The 17,464-nt window shown below is 41.2% G+C and overlaps 1 protein-coding gene across 1 annotated transcript in view; it reads right to left on the bottom strand.

Moving 5' to 3' along the window:
* Positions 1–6,534: 6,534 nt before the first annotated feature.
* The window catches only part of Rev1 (Rev1 DNA directed polymerase), a 35,022-nt gene continuing 24,092 nt past the window's right edge, over positions 6,535–17,464 (bottom strand). The window contains exons 13-16 of the mRNA XM_037431720.2: positions 15,886–16,081; positions 15,000–15,108; positions 14,241–14,346; positions 6,535–12,361 (exon numbers count right to left, since the gene is read on the bottom strand). Coding sequence (XP_037287617.2) covers positions 12,244–12,361; positions 14,241–14,346; positions 15,000–15,108; positions 15,886–16,081 — 529 coding nt within the window. The 3' untranslated portion in view covers positions 6,535–12,243. The remainder of the gene's footprint in view (positions 12,362–14,240; positions 14,347–14,999; positions 15,109–15,885; positions 16,082–17,464) is intronic.

The raw sequence follows: 17,464 nt of genomic DNA, 5'->3' as shown, positions 1-17,464 counted from the left end.
CCCCCACAAAGCGTGGAGGGGGATATTTTAATTCTATACCACTGCAATAGCAGTGGCATTCTTTGTGGGGTGAGTGAAAACGTTCAAGATTTATGCTAGACGAGGTTATTTTTTATCTCATCAACAGTCTTTGGTGTACATGGTTAGCTTTTGTCCCTTTCTAGTTAATTTCATTATATATAAATAAAAAGCAATTAAATATCAGGTGTCTATGTGCATCGTGTGTGAAATGTGCGAATTGCTGTGCCCTCTGTTTTTGTTGTGGGGTAAACGATATGTACAGTTAACAAATTGCTGTGAAATTGAAGCTTGACCTGTCCTTGCCGAGGCACGCATCACGTTTCCCATCGCTGTCCGATGCTAGACGTGGAAAAGCCATATTTCTGCGCCTTGTTAAAGAAAGAAAAAAAGTGTATCATATTAAAATTTTTCAGAAAGAAATATTTGTTTGGTGTTCTTTGAAAGCATGTTTCTTGGTATGTGCGCTTGGAAGCACTTGACTTATTTTACTTTTCCCTTCATTTACACCTTGCAAATTGCCTGGACGTACTGCAAATGACCTGTGTTGATACCTCAGAGAAGCTGATAAAGGCTGCAGCAACATGAGTAGATGTGGACCATGGTGTAAGACACAGTGGTTTTAACTTTTTTTTGGCAAAGTCATCAGGACGCTTCCGAAAAGTCGGCAATTTTAGCCAAATGTCGCTAAATGATGAGGATGATGATTTTTTTTTGAGTATTTAATTTTTCATTTGATAAAGCAAGTGAAAATGTTTTGATAAGGCACGTGAAGAGATTGCTTTTTATTTCAACGATGTTTGAAATCAATTGCTCATGCGACGAATGAAGTTGGACTGAGCTGCTACCTCCGAACTACGCAACTGTGAATCGCTGAGCGTCACAAGCAGCCTGATTCCGTATGCTTTATCCTATTGAAGCTTGTTCTGAGCATTCTTCTATTGTCACAGTTTCCTAATTTTCTATCTCTGTTTTGTAACACTCTACCCAAAAAATTTTGAAAGTCCTCAAAAAAGTCGCCAACACTTGAAAGAGAGAGAATCGTCGCTAGCACGACTGAAAAGATGCTAAATTAGTGACTTTTTCACCAAGTTAGCACCACTGGTAAGACATGCACTGTTTTGGTGAGCACACTCCTCGGCTTACTTGCGAGGTGCATTCGACCAGATAAAGTAGCGACACATAGCTGTTGGCGTGGCGATGTCAGTGGTTACCTATTGGCGGGATCACATAACTTCAAGATCGAAAAACGTTTTATGTACTGTTGCTATAAAAACTGTTGAGCTGAGCAACAGTGGCGACATCAACCACATGCCGCTTTTTTTGCTTAGTCACGGTGCAGGACTAGTTGGTTGAGGTTCATCATTCATATGGCTATAGCGCGCCACGACAAGGACACAAAAGAGAGATGCACAAAGTGCTAACTTGCAACTAATGTTTTATTTGCAATCACACATGCCATTTGTGCAATAACAGTAGATCGATGAAACCTAGAAACCATCGTGTAAAGATACAGCACAGCTCATGCCCGTGTCTTCACTGACTACGACAATAACCACCTGCCAATGTGAAAGTGTAGATTCTAAATACCTTTTTTTCTTTAGCTGACAAGGCTAAGGATTCCACACTCACACATTCTTCGTGTGATGATTGCGGAATGCATTTCCAACTTTAGTTGCTAGTGTGTCATAGCTGTGTTCGTAACTATGAAATTGAGATTTCCCGTGAAGCACCGGTTGTTACAGGAAGGCTCTTCTTTCGTGAGGTTGTATCGCCCCGTCGATGGATATCCAGTGCTGTTAATGGACCAACTGACGTGCGACATTGTTGCTTTGTCTGGTCGGTTGTGTCTCAAGTGTCTTTGCCTAAAAAGTGTACTGTATTTGATGCCGTTATGTGTATGGCACATACGGATTACAAAAGCTACGCACTTGCTACCACTTATAACCGGCAAACAATTTATGAAGTCGCGTAGTCTTAATTACCCGTTATTGGTGAAGAATTGCAGCAATGCAGTACATAAACGCATGCATTGTTTGAAGCCCACTTTAACGCAAATGCTGCATATATGCAACATAACGGCAACACATGAGCCAAGTTGTCTCTATAGGTAGCTCTTGTGGACAGAGCAGCACACCAAGCATGCACAACAGAAGGCCTTCAATTTGTGAGCACCTAATTACGTATTCGTTTCTGACATTGTATTGTGCCAGAGCCTCTGAATTGAAGCTGCACAGTTTCTGAACTTGTTGTGCGCCAATGCAAAATTTGTTCAGAGTGTTGCAGGTGAATTAAACAGACCTGTTCGATGTCTTCACTTGCTTTTACGCGATTAGCCTGCGCAAGCTAGTTCCTTTACCTAAGCTTCAGCGGTTTATGAGGTAGTGGTTGCGGCAAATTTCAACTTGTAGATACTCCTCATTCATATCTAATATTAAAGAAGCTCACCATAGCCTCAGTCATAAAGTGACAGTTTACAAGACAGCATTAAGAAAAAAGCAAGTGCTGTGGATATTTAGACTATGTAGTTCTCGCTAGGCTTCTGCGAATAGTGAATTTTCGGTTCGAAGCGAATAGTGATCTTGATCGAATAATTTCGAATAGAATTTGAATGGTATGTATGACATATAAAAATAAAGGGACTATTTATCCTGACCCAACTAACCTGCACAATATTTCTTTTGAATAAAGAAAAGAATTGAAATAGGGGCTCTATGCAAATGCCATTTTTTTTGTTCAAAGGAAGTCAAAACAACTTTGAGTAGTAGTTTCAGTAGGATGCGAGTGATAACCTGTAAGATACTTAAGGTTTTAGAGTTTATTATACCGTCATTTATTAGCCGTCATAACAAGCTTAATAAAATGAAGAATTGATTTGAGGGTAACATGTTCTTTTAAAGGGGCCCTGCAACGCTTTTTCAAGTCGCCATGGAGCCAGTAAGCACACTTGTTGCCTCACAAATTTACCGCTGCAAAGTTTCTAGAATCATTCCTGTACAAGCAGAGTTCCAAAAATTTGTTGCATGCTGCAATTGCATTCTCTCTTCTCGTCCCAATGAAATAGTTGGAAGCAAAGCAGGGAGGAATGGCACGGCGAAAGAAAATGCTTCACACGCACCTCGTGAACTTGAGCACTTTTTTTTTCTTCGAATACACGGCTTTTCAGTGCGGTCGCGCACGTATTCGTGGACAAGCGGCAGCCTTGGTAATGACTAGTTTGCCATGCTCAAATCGGCCAATACCTATGACCATAGCCGTATATTCCTTCTTGGCTGTGACAAGTGATTTTTGAGCTTATGGTGACATTTGCCGAGGAAAGAAAGCAATATTTAGCTTTAAACATTTATTGTGAATTAGAGGCTGCGTGCTGTGCTACAATATTTGTTTCGCGTGTTCTCGGTAGCCTTAACTACTGATCGGCAGCATTTTCTGACCATGTTCAGTAAGTGTTGCAGGGCCCCTTTAAATTTGAAGGGGGGCTTCACGGCAAAGCGAATTTTTTCAATAAGTGTTTTCACTGCTTAGCACTCCTACATTGCAGTGAAACTACTTTTAGAGGCGGTGACATGCGGATTAATATACACCTATTCGTTCATTGTGAATACTTTGAAAGTATTCGATAATTTAAATTTGAATCGAAGAGAATACTCAACTATTCGTTCGAATATTCGCACAAACCTATTTCTCGCACAACTTTGAATGTGCCATGTTTCAACACATGCACCCTTCTACGTCCCTCCTGTTTGAAGTGACAATATTCTAATTGTACTTGCCTATCAAAGTACATATTGAGTACACACTTAGTCTACACTGAACTGTCAATTCTTTTTGTTTTAGTTTTGCAAAGCCACTGGCGCCAAATACTGTCTTGACTGTGTGACAATATTGTCAAATGGAGATGTATTGATTATTAGCTATGGCCCGCCGCGGTGGTGTAGTGGTTATGGTACTCAGCTGCTGACCCGCAGGTCGCCGGATCGAATTCGGCTGCATTTCCGATGGAAACATAAATGTTCCAGGCCCGTGTGCTCAGATTTGGGTGCACGTTAAAGAACCCCAGGTGGTCAAAATTTCCGCATCCCTCCGCTACGGCGTCTCATAATCATATACGGTTTTGGGACGTAAAACCCCACATATCGATCGATGATTATCAGCTATATCAGACACTTGTAGCATTGCCTTGAGAATCGCATACAGAACTACAATGCCATACTATTGCCATTTGCCGACACATTCGATCTATTCGAGCTCTCCACTGCTTTTCTAGTACTGTGCGATGTCGGTGCACGTTAAAGAACATCAGATAATCAGAACTTTCTGAACCCTCCAATACAGCATCCCTCATAATCATATCATGGTTTTGAGACGTTAAATTGCAGATATTATTATCATACTCCACTGCTTTCATACAAATATGCTCCTCCTGACTTGTTGGCAGTGGCTTCAGTCATTGGAACTATTCACGCCAAAAAAGTCACGACACTGTTTTTGTATAAGCAGTCAAACAGCACGTTGAATGTAAAAGGCAGCTCAAACCACAGAGGAGCATCGGAAAAGTGCGCATCTCAAAGTGTGTGTTTCATTTGTGCTTTGTAATAAAGGATATCTGTTAACTTCACTGCAGCACAGTCGCATAAAGCAGTTAAGAATACTAACCTAGAGAAGTGCTCTATAGTGCTCGCTGCCTATGATGAGTATTTTTTTAGTAGAAAAAAAAAAAAAGAAGACTGGTTGCTTGGAGAGGAGGAAGGCCTCCCAGTCCAATAAAAGCTATCCACAATGGGGTATCAAGGTTCATGTGCATCCTTGAAATCCTTGTAAACCCTCAAATTTGATAAGTTCGTTTTTCAAAGCCTTGAAAGTGCTGGAATTTTCGCATATCCTTGAAAATCCTTGAATTTCCCTTTTTTAATAAACATTGACGCACATTTCACAGCACAATATTTGTGATGCCCTAAATGTAGCAGGTGGCACGTGTAATGTGCCCATCACAAAAGAATTGAAAACATCGATAGCTTCTGCACAGAATCAACACCGTGCATTTCTACAAACACGGGAAAAGGCACGAGCAGAAAGAGCAGAATAATAAATGTTGCTTTAAGGAGCAGGTCTACACGCTTACTAGACGACAAAACGAACAAACTAGAAGCTGCTGTTAAGGATTTAACAGCTACAGCAGACTTATGTGCAGAAAAGGCAGAGACACTTAGCAACCTGACGTGCATCATCAAGTCAAACGGCCTTGGAAAGACTGCCAAGACCAAGCAGCAAGAGATAGTGGATATAGATATGAAAATTAACAAAGAGCAACAAGACATTGTATAATAACTGTTCCTTAGTTTTTCCCACCTTAATAAAAGTTAGAAACTTGTTAGATATGCAACTCTGAAACTGTTATTGAGAGTTGTCAAGACAGAAAATGTCATTGGAGCCATGTTTATGGCGTCTGATTCAGTGATGTTACCCTTTTTTGATGAGTTTGAGTTGATTCAAGTCTGTATCCTCCCTTGAATATGTGTTCATTAGATTTCTAGCATACAATGTGGTCCTTGAAAATTCACATGCATAGCCTTAAAAGTTTTTGAAGACTCCTAAATTTTTGCAATAGGATGGAAAGATGGGCTAGTTGGCTATTCATAATTGTTCAGCAAACTGGGAGAGCGGGAAGAACACAGACACGAAGCAAAGAGAAGGCACAGCGCTCCCAGTTCGCTGAACAATTATGAATAAAGAGTTGTTGGTGAGCGCTCGTGCTGTGTGCCTTCTCTTTGCTTCGCGTCTGTGTTCCTCCCAGTTCGCTGAACAAACGAATTTTTATCATGTAAATGAGCATGAACCCTGGGGTATGGATGAAAAACTGATGACAAGTACCTTAGGGAAACAAAGTGCAAAATTTCAGATTTTAATGTTCTTATTTTATCCTTAAGCGCAAGAGGCTTATAGGGCGCAAGCAAAGATATAACGGAAAAGGAAAAAAAAGTGACAACGTGCACACATTCTTAAGCACATGACTATACGATTTACAAGGCTGACATTACAGATAATTGAAATATTATGTGGAGTACAGGGTATGTGGAGTGTAAGCTAAGCATGAAAGAAATGAACAGTAGTTCATGTATTCTCAATTGAATAGCTGTGCATTGATGAACAAAGCAAGTCATGATTTGAAACTGAAAATTATTCAAAGGTCTGAGACTTGACACGTTTTTAGGTGAGCATCAGATAGGCTTGTTTTGTATTTTGGACTAACAGTACTTTGAAAAAAATTTCACATATGCTTCGAGTTTGATATATGAAGTTTTGACTGTACATTTAGAAATAACGCTACTATTCATTTTAAGGCGTGTTTTTCATGTGCAAGACTGACTAAAATGCGTAAAGGTTGTGATATTGGCAGCGTGCATTTTTGGAAAAGTCATTTCTTTAACAGTATACGACTATGCTCGTAAGCTGTCGTGGGTGTTTCAACACAAATCGCCAAAAGGCATTGGGAAGCAAAGAGACACCATTGCCGTGTAAACTGGAAAATCATTTTATTTTTATAAGGACAAGGAAGTGTTTCATACATACTTCACAAGTGCATTAAAGTGGCTTTTAACAGTGTTAAAGCAGTAGTATACATAAATAATGTATGTATGAATAAATATAACACCATGCACGTAACTTATTACTTTGAGGACAAAGCATAAAAAAAAGTTTCCTAATTTCTTTTAAATCAAACTCTTCAAACAACAAGCACTCATGACATTGAGCTCTGTGATGCGTCGTTCTGCAAAAACAGCAAAATACACAATTGCTCGGCACAAGTAAAGAGGTTGAAAAAAAAAAGTTGATAATGTACCAAGCTTTAAACAACACTCAGGACAAACAGAAAAATTTCATTACCGGGCACTGTACGACATGCACTTTCAATGACCATAAACACGCTCCAACAGAAAACACTCTGTCCGAATGTGAAGTACAGCTGCTTGCAGTGATGCCGTACATGTCATAAAAATGTCATAAAAACAACATGAAACTTTGTTTTGATCAACTGAAAATGCGTCAATTTTTTGTCGCAACAATCCTCCGGCGTAACGTCGTCTTCGAGTGGCCAGGCCTCTTCAATTACAAAACCTTCACGCTGCAAGAATGTTTACAAACATGCTGGCGCTCTTTTAAAATCCATCACAACAAATTTCTGCCTCTCCGTTATATTGTAATACTATAACTGCATTCTGTACCTACAAGCTGTAACAAATCCCTCAACGTTGGCCAACTAATTCTAGGCACCGTGTAGCTAACCTACCCAGCAGATCTGCATATTTTCTGACTTTCCAGTCAAATTTTTGTCAATGGGCAGCACTCTAAGGCCTACTGCAACAAAATTTTAGCGTGAAAGCCTAACTTCAGATAGCGCAGCTATAGAGGAGTGTTTGTGCGAATTGTTTCATTTTGAATACGGGTGGGAGCATCGTGGAACATCATAGCATTATGCACCCCAGCAGTCTTAAACTTGCCTCACATAGCAGGCTACAGTCACAATAGTCACGCAAGGGCCAGCACAGTGAATAAGCTTGAAGTGGTGGGTCTCAGGTGTTATCAAACATAATGTCGCGTAAAGCTGCCATTTAAAAAAACGCATTTCCCATACCTCATATACACAGATCGTTTCTGAAGTGGATTTGGTATCAGTATCTGGGAAACATATCAATACTGATTTCCAAAGGGACTCAAATCTGCACGCTTATTGTGAAATATAGACTTTGTCCCACCGTTAGGTTTCAACATAGACGGACCATATGGAGTGCCTCATTAAAAAATGCACTCGAGACCAGTTTCGTTTTTTTACCTTAACTGAGCGGAGCACTATTAATTGCAATAAGCAAGTAGATAATGCGAGTACCATTTAGCAAGCTCACAGACATTTTATTCCTTGTGAAGTCATGAGCTGCTTTCAAAATGTCAGCGAGCCCCATATGGCCTGCAGGCCGCATGTTTGAGCCCCTGATATACCCCATGAAATGAAAAACATAGCATCTGTCTGGCAAGTGGCAATACCGCCAGACAGCAACCAAACTCGCGTGACCCAGTGATGACCTCATGAAAGTGAATCTGTGACGTCACATTAAAGCGACATGATGTTACCACATGACATCTTGTCATAATGTCACATGACATGAATGCACGTCGATATAGTCTCCACACCTAGACATGTCGTGCTTTTGCATTCATTTCGAGTAAGGAGACTTGGGTGCCTCTGCAACTTTTTACGAAAACAGAGGTAAAAAAAAAATGCCCCCGCCTCCCTGGAGGGAATCGTGAGGAAATGCGAATGCATTTCTTGCGCCGAGAGAGGGTACTGTTGCCGTCAGATATTCGCCTTCACCAACTTCTGCCATCGCATTGAAAGGCGCCCAGCCAGCGAATGGTCAAGAGTGAGGAGCGAGTGGATGGGAGAGTGGGGCACAGGGAGGAGAGAGAGCGAATGGCGAAGCACTGCACCTACCTGCTCCTATATTCTCGCACCACATGCTTCGGTTTCTTGAGGCGTGGATAAGCGCACGCGCCTGCAGCTGTTGCTATGGGAGCGGAAATGAGAGCGGAGAGATAACACCTGCCGACGCCCAGACACCAACGCTAACAATGCCAGATGCCTAAAATAGCCCGACTAAAAAAAATGCATTCCCATTAAAAAGATAAAACACTGCTATTAGTGCTCCCAGGCTGTGACAGTTGACAAAAGCGTGACTTAAACTTGGCAACAACTTTCCATGGTCTTGCAGTCAAAGCTAGTATGTGTGTGAAAACGCCATTGAGTATAGCTTCCAAGTTTAAACTAATGTATTTTAACCATATATCTGCAGTGGTATTTCCGCTCAACAATACTGTGATGTCCCTTTTAGCACAAATATTTTTTATGCCTGGCTTCACTGAGAATAGGCGTCCCATATGACATTACTTAATCGCAGTGCACATTTGCTGGAATTCGAATGAGATGTTACCACTCCGATGCATTTGTTCAGCGAGAGGCACATAATCTATGCAGCACATGATGTTCACAATGAATCTCACCAACTGGAGTTGACTATAGGTGATGTGTGCATCCAATCTAGGAGAAGAGTTCGCCTAAAAATTTTCGTCATGGCTAGGACGAACTTTTGAAACCAGCACTTACCCCATCAGAGAGAGGCGAGGCCAAAAGTGATGCCTTGAATGTTAAGACAACTTGTACACTCTGATATGTGTGCAGTGACTCTGCCCCCCATAGTTTCAGTAGCTTAGCGAATGAAAGTTGTCTGCGAGTGTAGAAAGCACAGCTTCTCAGCATGGCCTCGGAGATATAGGGGTGACGCCAAGGCAGTGTGCCTGGACTTATTGTGCTGCCACAACCAGCGAAACAAGTTGTTTGTATGGGTGCTGTTTGAAGGCTACTGACGAGTTGACTGTGTGTAAGCCAGCCCTGTGGCCTTGTCCAAATTGCTGCAGAGGTTACTATATATGTAGTCAAAGGGTTCGACGAAAGTTTGTGTGGTAAGGTGCCATGATTTTGCCATCACTGGCTAAGTCAAAGCGAGAGAAGACGCAAATGTTTTGGGATGCATATAAGCTCCTTGATCACACTAAAGAGGGCAAGGGCCGTAACTCTCCACTTAGGTCAATGAATGGGAGAACAGATGCAGGGAACAGGTGTGGAGTCAGTTACAACTTAAGAATGAATACAAGCTTCACTATTAGAACTGCAGTGCATCCACCATTTATCTGTAAGCAAGAGAGACTTGCGAGGCAGTTTCTGTTGCAAGCACATGCACATTTATTTTGCTGTAAATACTGCAAATATTGATAAAGTTTGGGTGTGTCAATCAAACAAATTGGTTCAACTTTTGATAGCCATTATTCGAAGTTATGAATAATTACACTGGGCAAATATCTAAAATGCAGAAAAAGCCAATGATGGATATTGGTTAGGATGGGGGGGTTAAAACGAATGCTAGCATCTTTACAGCAGGCCTTTTGTTCAAACTTGCACATGTTATCATCGTTCAAAGGTGAGCACCCGTTTATTTGAAAGGACATCATGCCATTTTTTGCACCTACAAAAGAAATTCGTGAGAGAACTGCCAAGCCCGTAACGACTTCATGATTGATATAAGCACTAACTTCTTGAATACTTCGATTGCATATGCCGTAGGCACCATGAAACGTCCAGCCTTTGACAGGTGAAACCTCTGAGGGTTAGCTTCACATCCGAAATTTTTTTCATGCTGTGCGGTTGCCACTTCCGCGCTCTGAAGCATGAGGGTGCACTTAATGCAGGTATTGCCAAATTTGCTTTGCGATGCCTTCCTCTCCCCACAACTGATACGGCCAGTGAGCACACGTTTCAGGCGAGAGAGCCTGGACCCTGGTCGACTTGCATTTCTGCATCATGATTTGTAGCCTTTCAATTGACATTTGGGGTTTGACGTCCCAAAAGCACCATATGATTATGAGAGACGCCGTAGTGAAGGGCTCCGGAAATTTATACCACCTGGGGTTCTTTAACGTGCACCTAAATCTGAGCACACGGGCCTACAGCGTTTTCGCCTCCATCGAAAATGCAGCCACCGCAGCCGGGATTCAATCCCACCTTAGCCACTAGACCACCGCAGCGGTGTTTGTAGCCTTTCGGTACAGTCATTCGAAGCATTATGTGCTTGAGGTAATGAGCAGATTTAATTGTTCTTTCTTTCAAATTTTCCGATAAAGCCTTTTGTATTGGGTGCTATTTGGTAAGAGATGAAATTTAAGTACTTTTACACACTGAATTGAAAGTTGGCTGTTCCTACTTGACATACTATTACATTTTTCTGAGCAGTGATGTCGGAAGCTTGGCTGAAGTTTGCCAGAAGGTAAAGTATTTGAACCGAAAACCAGCGACACAGATGTGTTTCTGTATGCAAAAAAATACTTTAAGTGAAATGCACCAGAGGTGCTTTATTTCACGTAAATGAGCAAGTGCAACTGGATGGGGCACCCTATGCAAGCGCCTTCCGTGTGAGACAGTGATGGCTGTGGGTGGAGCTTACCAGTTATTCTTAGGTTGTAACTAGGCTTGCACGAACATTAAATTTTATGTCTGAAGTAGATTGCGATTTGTTAGAATAATTTATAATCAAACTCAAATAGTACAAAATGCATATTACATAGAAAAATGAGCATATTTGTCTTGATCCAGCGAACCTGCCTACCATTTCACAAAATGACCATACGATTATGAGAGATGCCGCAGTGGAGGGCTCCGGAAGTTTCGACCACTTGGGGCTCTTTTAACGCGCACCTAAATCTAAGCACACAGGCCTCAAACAATTTCCTTCGAGTATGTGTGCTCATGGTATATAGCACCTCACCACTGCAGTTAAACCACTTCAAAAAGACGGGGGGGGTGGGGGGGGGGGGTGTGTCACATGCAGCCTAATATACACTTATTCGTCATACGTTTCGAATAGTTCGAAATTTCCAATAATTGAAATTTGAACAGAAACGAATTCCAAGACTAAAATGTTCACATAAGCCTAGTTGTAATTTAGAATAGTTAGTATGACCAGAGAAGGGCTCTGGTATGACTCAAACAACTTGCTCGTAAAAATTTAGACAAAGTGAAATTTTGTTGCAGTTGGCCTTTAAATTAATGACTCTGCACCGACTCGTGTCATGAAAACACTTTCGATTCCACCACTGAAAAATGCTACACGTGGTAAGCAGATGTGTTACATTGGCTCAAAGACTCCGGCTATTCAGTCAGTGACTTGAGCCTCGAAGATTAAAGCAACTGTAGAATGCCTTTGGAATGCTTTGAGGAGCACGCATTTCACCTTCATTCAGTCTGTCAACAACCAGCATTGAAAAGTGTGATGAAGGATACCCGTTTTTAAACAGCAGCAGCGATTTTTTTCTCTCCTAAACACACTGTCTTTTAAAACTTCATCGGGGATGTGCGTGCAAAAAAAGGAAAAAAAAAACGTAGATGAACATACGAAAGCTTAAACATTATTTTGTTGTAAAGTTATAACAAGTTCTCTATTCGACACTAGGCTTTTCAAAACAAGCATTTTTTTTCCGTTCTTGCAGAAACATTTGTTGAAATGCCTGCAACAGTGCAAAATGCGTGTAAAACTAGAAAAGGAAAAAGAAATAAAGAAAAAAGGGGCTGCAGACAATTCAGCCAGCGCGTGTAGCAGTAGTAAAATTGCCTCTTCTTTTTTTCTAAAATATCGGCACTTTCATGAAGTGCCCAAACACTTGAAGGACCTCGCCTTGCACAGTGTTGACGACTTTCATGTACGTGCCTTCCCAAAGCTGGGCCCCCTTTTTCTGGACGGTCCTGAAAGATGCAAGCAACATTAAAGTGAAGATGGGTCCCCTCGTGCAGTGCGGAGGACAGATATCAGACGCATGGCTAGCATTTAAAATAAACCAGCCCACAATGTGGTTATCTTTGAGTTAAACAAAGATTGCAACGTGCATACACAAATGTACAGGTAAAAGTAGTTGGGAGATCGGCTGTGGTGGTAGAAGTTCAAATTATAAAAACCACTGATGGTGATTGTTAGGCTGCCAGCTGGGTTAAATTACCTTTTCACCCCAATTCCTATTCCCTTTAAATGTCCATTAGTGCATTTGAACTCGATGCGAAAATCCATTTCCTCCATGCTTTCCAGGCCATACCACCCCGGAAAAACATTGGACTCGGGTTCGATTCCCTGACCAGGATGAATTTTTTGGCAATTATAAAGCTTTTCTTTCTGAGAAATCCTTACGGATTTCCTTGTGGATTCGTGCCACAAACTGGTGGTCGCCTTATTTCTCTTTATTTTGGCCTTTCCCCCATCTTGCAGGTCTCCGCAGAACTCATTTGTATTACTGTTTCTGAGTATGGTCACGATTAAAAAAATCATCAAGCCTCTCGTATCCTTTCATTCATCTAGCTGAGGACACGGAAAGAAACCTGAAGAATGCAGTCTTGTCCTTGTTTTATATGCTTATTTCTTCGTTAATTCAAGATATTGCCGACCTATACTATCACCTCTGATAATGAACAGCACTACACAGGCTTCATCCCGAACGCTTGGTTTCCTGCAGGTTCCAATTGACACACACTCGCATGGCTGAATCGACCCTCGCACATTATCATACCGATGTGTTTGCACAACAGTGGCACTTCAACAGAGCGAAAATACGGCTTTATTGGTAAACGGTCTTCGTGCGAGTACAGTGAGAAAAATATGAATAGAAGTGCGAATGATGGCACAAGGTGCCAAAGGCGCAAGAACGGCCATAGTATTTCTTGCGGCGCGCATTTTTTTCCTTGTTACCGAACACGCCGGTTTCCGTAACTGCATCTGCAGGAGATGATGAAGCCTAACCTGCAGGCTCACATGACGTGATTGCATGACAATTAGGCTCTTGCTAGCTTCAGTGATCCTTTTACTTGTAATTATGAATGAACGCACACCAAAGCACTCGAATTAGAGATCCTTAAATGGCGATTAGCACTGCTCTTGGCCAGGGCTGCAAGTACATGCCAGGAGACATTGTAGCAACAAATGCAACTTGTCTCTGTCATAAGCAGTGGGGTGGCATGCCCAAAAGCGAATGGAAAAGTGCCATACACAGCTTTGCAATCGAAGCGACTGACACGGTAATTTCACAGTATGCAAGCTCTCGGCCACGGTGGCTTCGTTGGCTCTCCATGTGGCTGCGGGCGTTAGCGAAAGTAATCAGCGGCGAACCCAAAGACTTACCAAGATGGCTGGCCGTTTAATCTGCGATTCCACCTGTGAGCTTACAGAGCAAGAGGTCGTGTAATTGCAAGTTTGCAGACTCGTGTAACATGGGCGACCAGGTTGGTTTGCGTTGCCTCCACATAGCGGACCGCACACAATTCGCAAACACTTGCAAATTATTTTTTTGCTTTTAATTGACTGCAGTTGCATTTTGATGACACAAATTTCAAGTAATCATAGTACCTCACACCAACACACGAGTATTGTAACGCTGAGGTTTTATTGTAATTGCAGTCGAGAGGCTTTTTGCAATTGTTCAACATACTAATTTGTTATATGTGGGTTCGATACATGCGGTTTTGATTGTAGTACAATTACAATGTCTAGTAGATCATAACCTTCTGGCTTCTGTACTCTCCCGATAATCAACATTTGTATAACAGGCTAATACAGCAAAGTTATCCGCAAATTGCTCACCTGTGGAAGAACTTCAGTAGAACGTCCAGCATTTCCAAGTTTCTCTCATGGACAATGCTGCACAGGACGTTAGTCCATGCTATCACATCCGAATTTAGAACAGAATCTAGAAAGACAAAAGTGTAGTTAAACAAATGTGCTCACACGACACTGTCGTTCACACATTTCGCCAATGCTCGGCCAACTGCACTTTGTTTAGTTTCAAAGTGCCCTGTTCTCCAAGCAAATACAGTGATGGCTTGGAAACGTTATCAGTCTTTTTGTTATCTGGGCAATTGCTAATCATTCTATGATGCAAATACTTGGCATTCGTGCAGACCATAGGTGTCCGTATCGAAATTATGCCTGTATGAATTGGCAAGCGTGGCAAAACAAATACCGGTAGTAGTCCCCTTAAGGCTTTTTTATTCGTGTTTTATACCGGCAATTCTGCTTGAATGTGCCCACCACTTGCACATTCTTCGTGGGGAAAAAAATGCATTGTAAGTCCCCAAAAGTACTGGTGTACTTTTGGGGATACCAATCTATTCATGAATAATACTAATCTACTAATATAATACCAATATATTTACGAAGAGCACGCTATTCAATGACGTGTAGTCAAATACCCTAGTGGTGTAGATCACGGCACGCAGTCATTGTGGTTGTTTGAACTCAAAGATGTACGGAACAGCCACAACAATAGATGCCAAATGCTTTGGCATGCATCAATCACTTTGCATGACATTGCGAAGACTATGAACAAGTAAGAAAACGTACCATTGGTTGTGTTAATCCATTGCTGCAGCAAAGCTTTCACCTGCTCCATTTTCTTTTCAGAGTCAATTACGGACTCAAACGTTTCTACAGCTGTCTGTACAGGCTTAGTCTATAGGGAGAAAAAAAAAAAAAAAAAACAGGATTTCAATAATCTGATAAAGTTAGTTTCCATGCAAACAAGCAGGTTAACAATAATTTCTTATTTTTGGTAATGATTTAATTAGGAATACCACTGTTATAATTGATAGTTGACTCGTCTATAGCCTTGCGTGAATAGTGAATTTAAGATTTTAAGTGAATAGTGGTTTGGTTGAATAACTTTGAATTAGATTGGAATAAGGTATGTATATCACATAGTATAACTAAAAATTAGGATACGTTCATCTAACCTTGAAATAGGGCTTTGCGGCAGTGTGATTTTTTTTATGGATAGGTGTATTCACGGTACAGCACCCCTCCACTGCAGTGAAACAACCTTTGCAGGGGAGTTACATGTGGTTTGCCTGTGGTTTTGTTTGTTCAAGTAATTCCAAATTTCGAATAGGTTGATTTCATGTCGAAAAAAATTCCATGCTGTGATACCCGTTTGAATACTCACACATGCCTACAAAAAAGTTTGACTTTAAATAACATTTCTACATTTTCTGTCTAAGTGTTCTACGTCGTGCCTTTATGTGGAACGAAATATTTCACCCAGAAGTGGTACAAGAAACACAGATGCTTAATTTACCGAGGCTGGATGTTCGTGGTCTCTTCCTTGCCAACGGTGCACGTAAATGGCAAAATTAAGTGCACTTACAAATCAGGACGCCCTGTCGCAGTGGCTTAGTAGTACCATCTTTTAGTGTAAGGTAGGCAATACGAGGCAGATGCGACGCCTACTCACCATGTACTCTTTTAGAGAGTGGCATGCCAAGAGACGTGCTTTCTGTGGGCTGATGCTGCCTTTCGGTGGCCGACCTCTTCTCCTTCCCGTGGGCTGTGCTTTCGGCTTCGTAGACGCTGCTGACGATGAGGCCCCGCGATGATTGTGGTTTGAACTTTTGGTGCTGCCGACACCACTAGTGCCGGCTGCTGTGTCTCTGCAAGAAGAGAGAAGCATTGAAGCACAAATAGGGTGTCCCCGCATTTAATAAGTACTGTATGACACTTAAACCTCGTTATAACAGAGCTGCATCTTACACAAAAATAAGTTCGTTATATCCAAAAATTCGTTATATTGGTATATTCCAACAATATATCTATTGCAAGACTATTCTTAATTTACTTCGTTATAACACATATTTCATTACATCCAGGTTTCATTATATCAAGGTTTGAGTGCAGTTTGTTAGACAACAGGAAAACCTATAGTATTGCTGGATGCAAGCACAGTCGGTATACTTTGTGTGCTGTTACTCCTTGCATCAGAAAAAAAGCAGTATGCAAAGAAATTAATTCGTTCTCAATTTTTTGAAGAAAAAACAGAGTAGGTCCTGAACCAGTGGGGAAAAGAAAATGTCTTTTTCTTTTCTTTTTTCGTACAGCTATTTCAAAAGTTATGATTAAACTAATCCAAATAGACAGGGAATTATGTTGAATTGTTTAGCTTCGAATATATTTTTGCATTGGAAATGGACATCCTCTAAATGAAATAGAATAAATGTTTGAAGTTTGCTCATATTAACACAGCCCAGGGTGCTTTATGTCCATTAGAGCTTTGCAAATATCAAAACTTTGGGTGCGAAGTGGATTTGAACACTGAAGTGTGAGTGCAAATCGAGTCGAAGGCTTTTAGAATTTTTCTAGAATTTTTTTCTCATTGTTAGAAGTAAAACTGCAGGAAAAAAAAGCACGAGAGTATTGCTAATCATATTCTGACGAGATATGGCAACATGAAAGTGTGTTTTTTTTCTCCTGCTAGGTTGATGAAGCGCTGGGGGCGTGGTATTTCATAGTTGTCTAATCAAGAATGAGGCAATTCAGAGGCCGAATCGTATCAGTACGCGATTCGGTGCAATCAATGTGTTACCAACAACCCTTCATACGTGAAAGGCAAAGATGCTATTTCCTCAACCTCTCTTCTCTTTCGAATTCTGTGAAAGCCGAACTGGTGTGGCAGACAAGATGGTGCTTCCTTCAAGCTAGGACTGCCAAAGCTGCCTCATTTGATGCCAAAATACATGAAAGTGAATATTTGAATGCTAAAAATTTTCGGTGTCCAATTTTTGGGACTCGCTGCCGAAATTTCAGGTCAAAAACAGCATTAATTGAGCTCCCATCCCTGCCACATCTATAACCTCGATGTTTGGTCCAGCATTCCCTTGAGTCAATACGTTCACAACAGTAGTGGAGCTTAAAGGGACACTAATGTCAAATAACAATTGACGTCAGAATGAAAGCTCAATGTACGACAACATATAAAATGACAGTATCTTCAACAACAGTGCCCTACTTATCGAGAAATTAAGGTAAATGCACAAGAA

Source organism: Rhipicephalus microplus, chromosome 3 (genome assembly GCF_043290135.1).
Source record: "Rhipicephalus microplus isolate Deutch F79 chromosome 3, USDA_Rmic, whole genome shotgun sequence".
NCBI lineage: Eukaryota > Metazoa > Arthropoda > Arachnida > Ixodida > Ixodidae > Rhipicephalus > Rhipicephalus microplus.
This window is presented reverse-complemented; position numbering and strand designations above follow the sequence as displayed.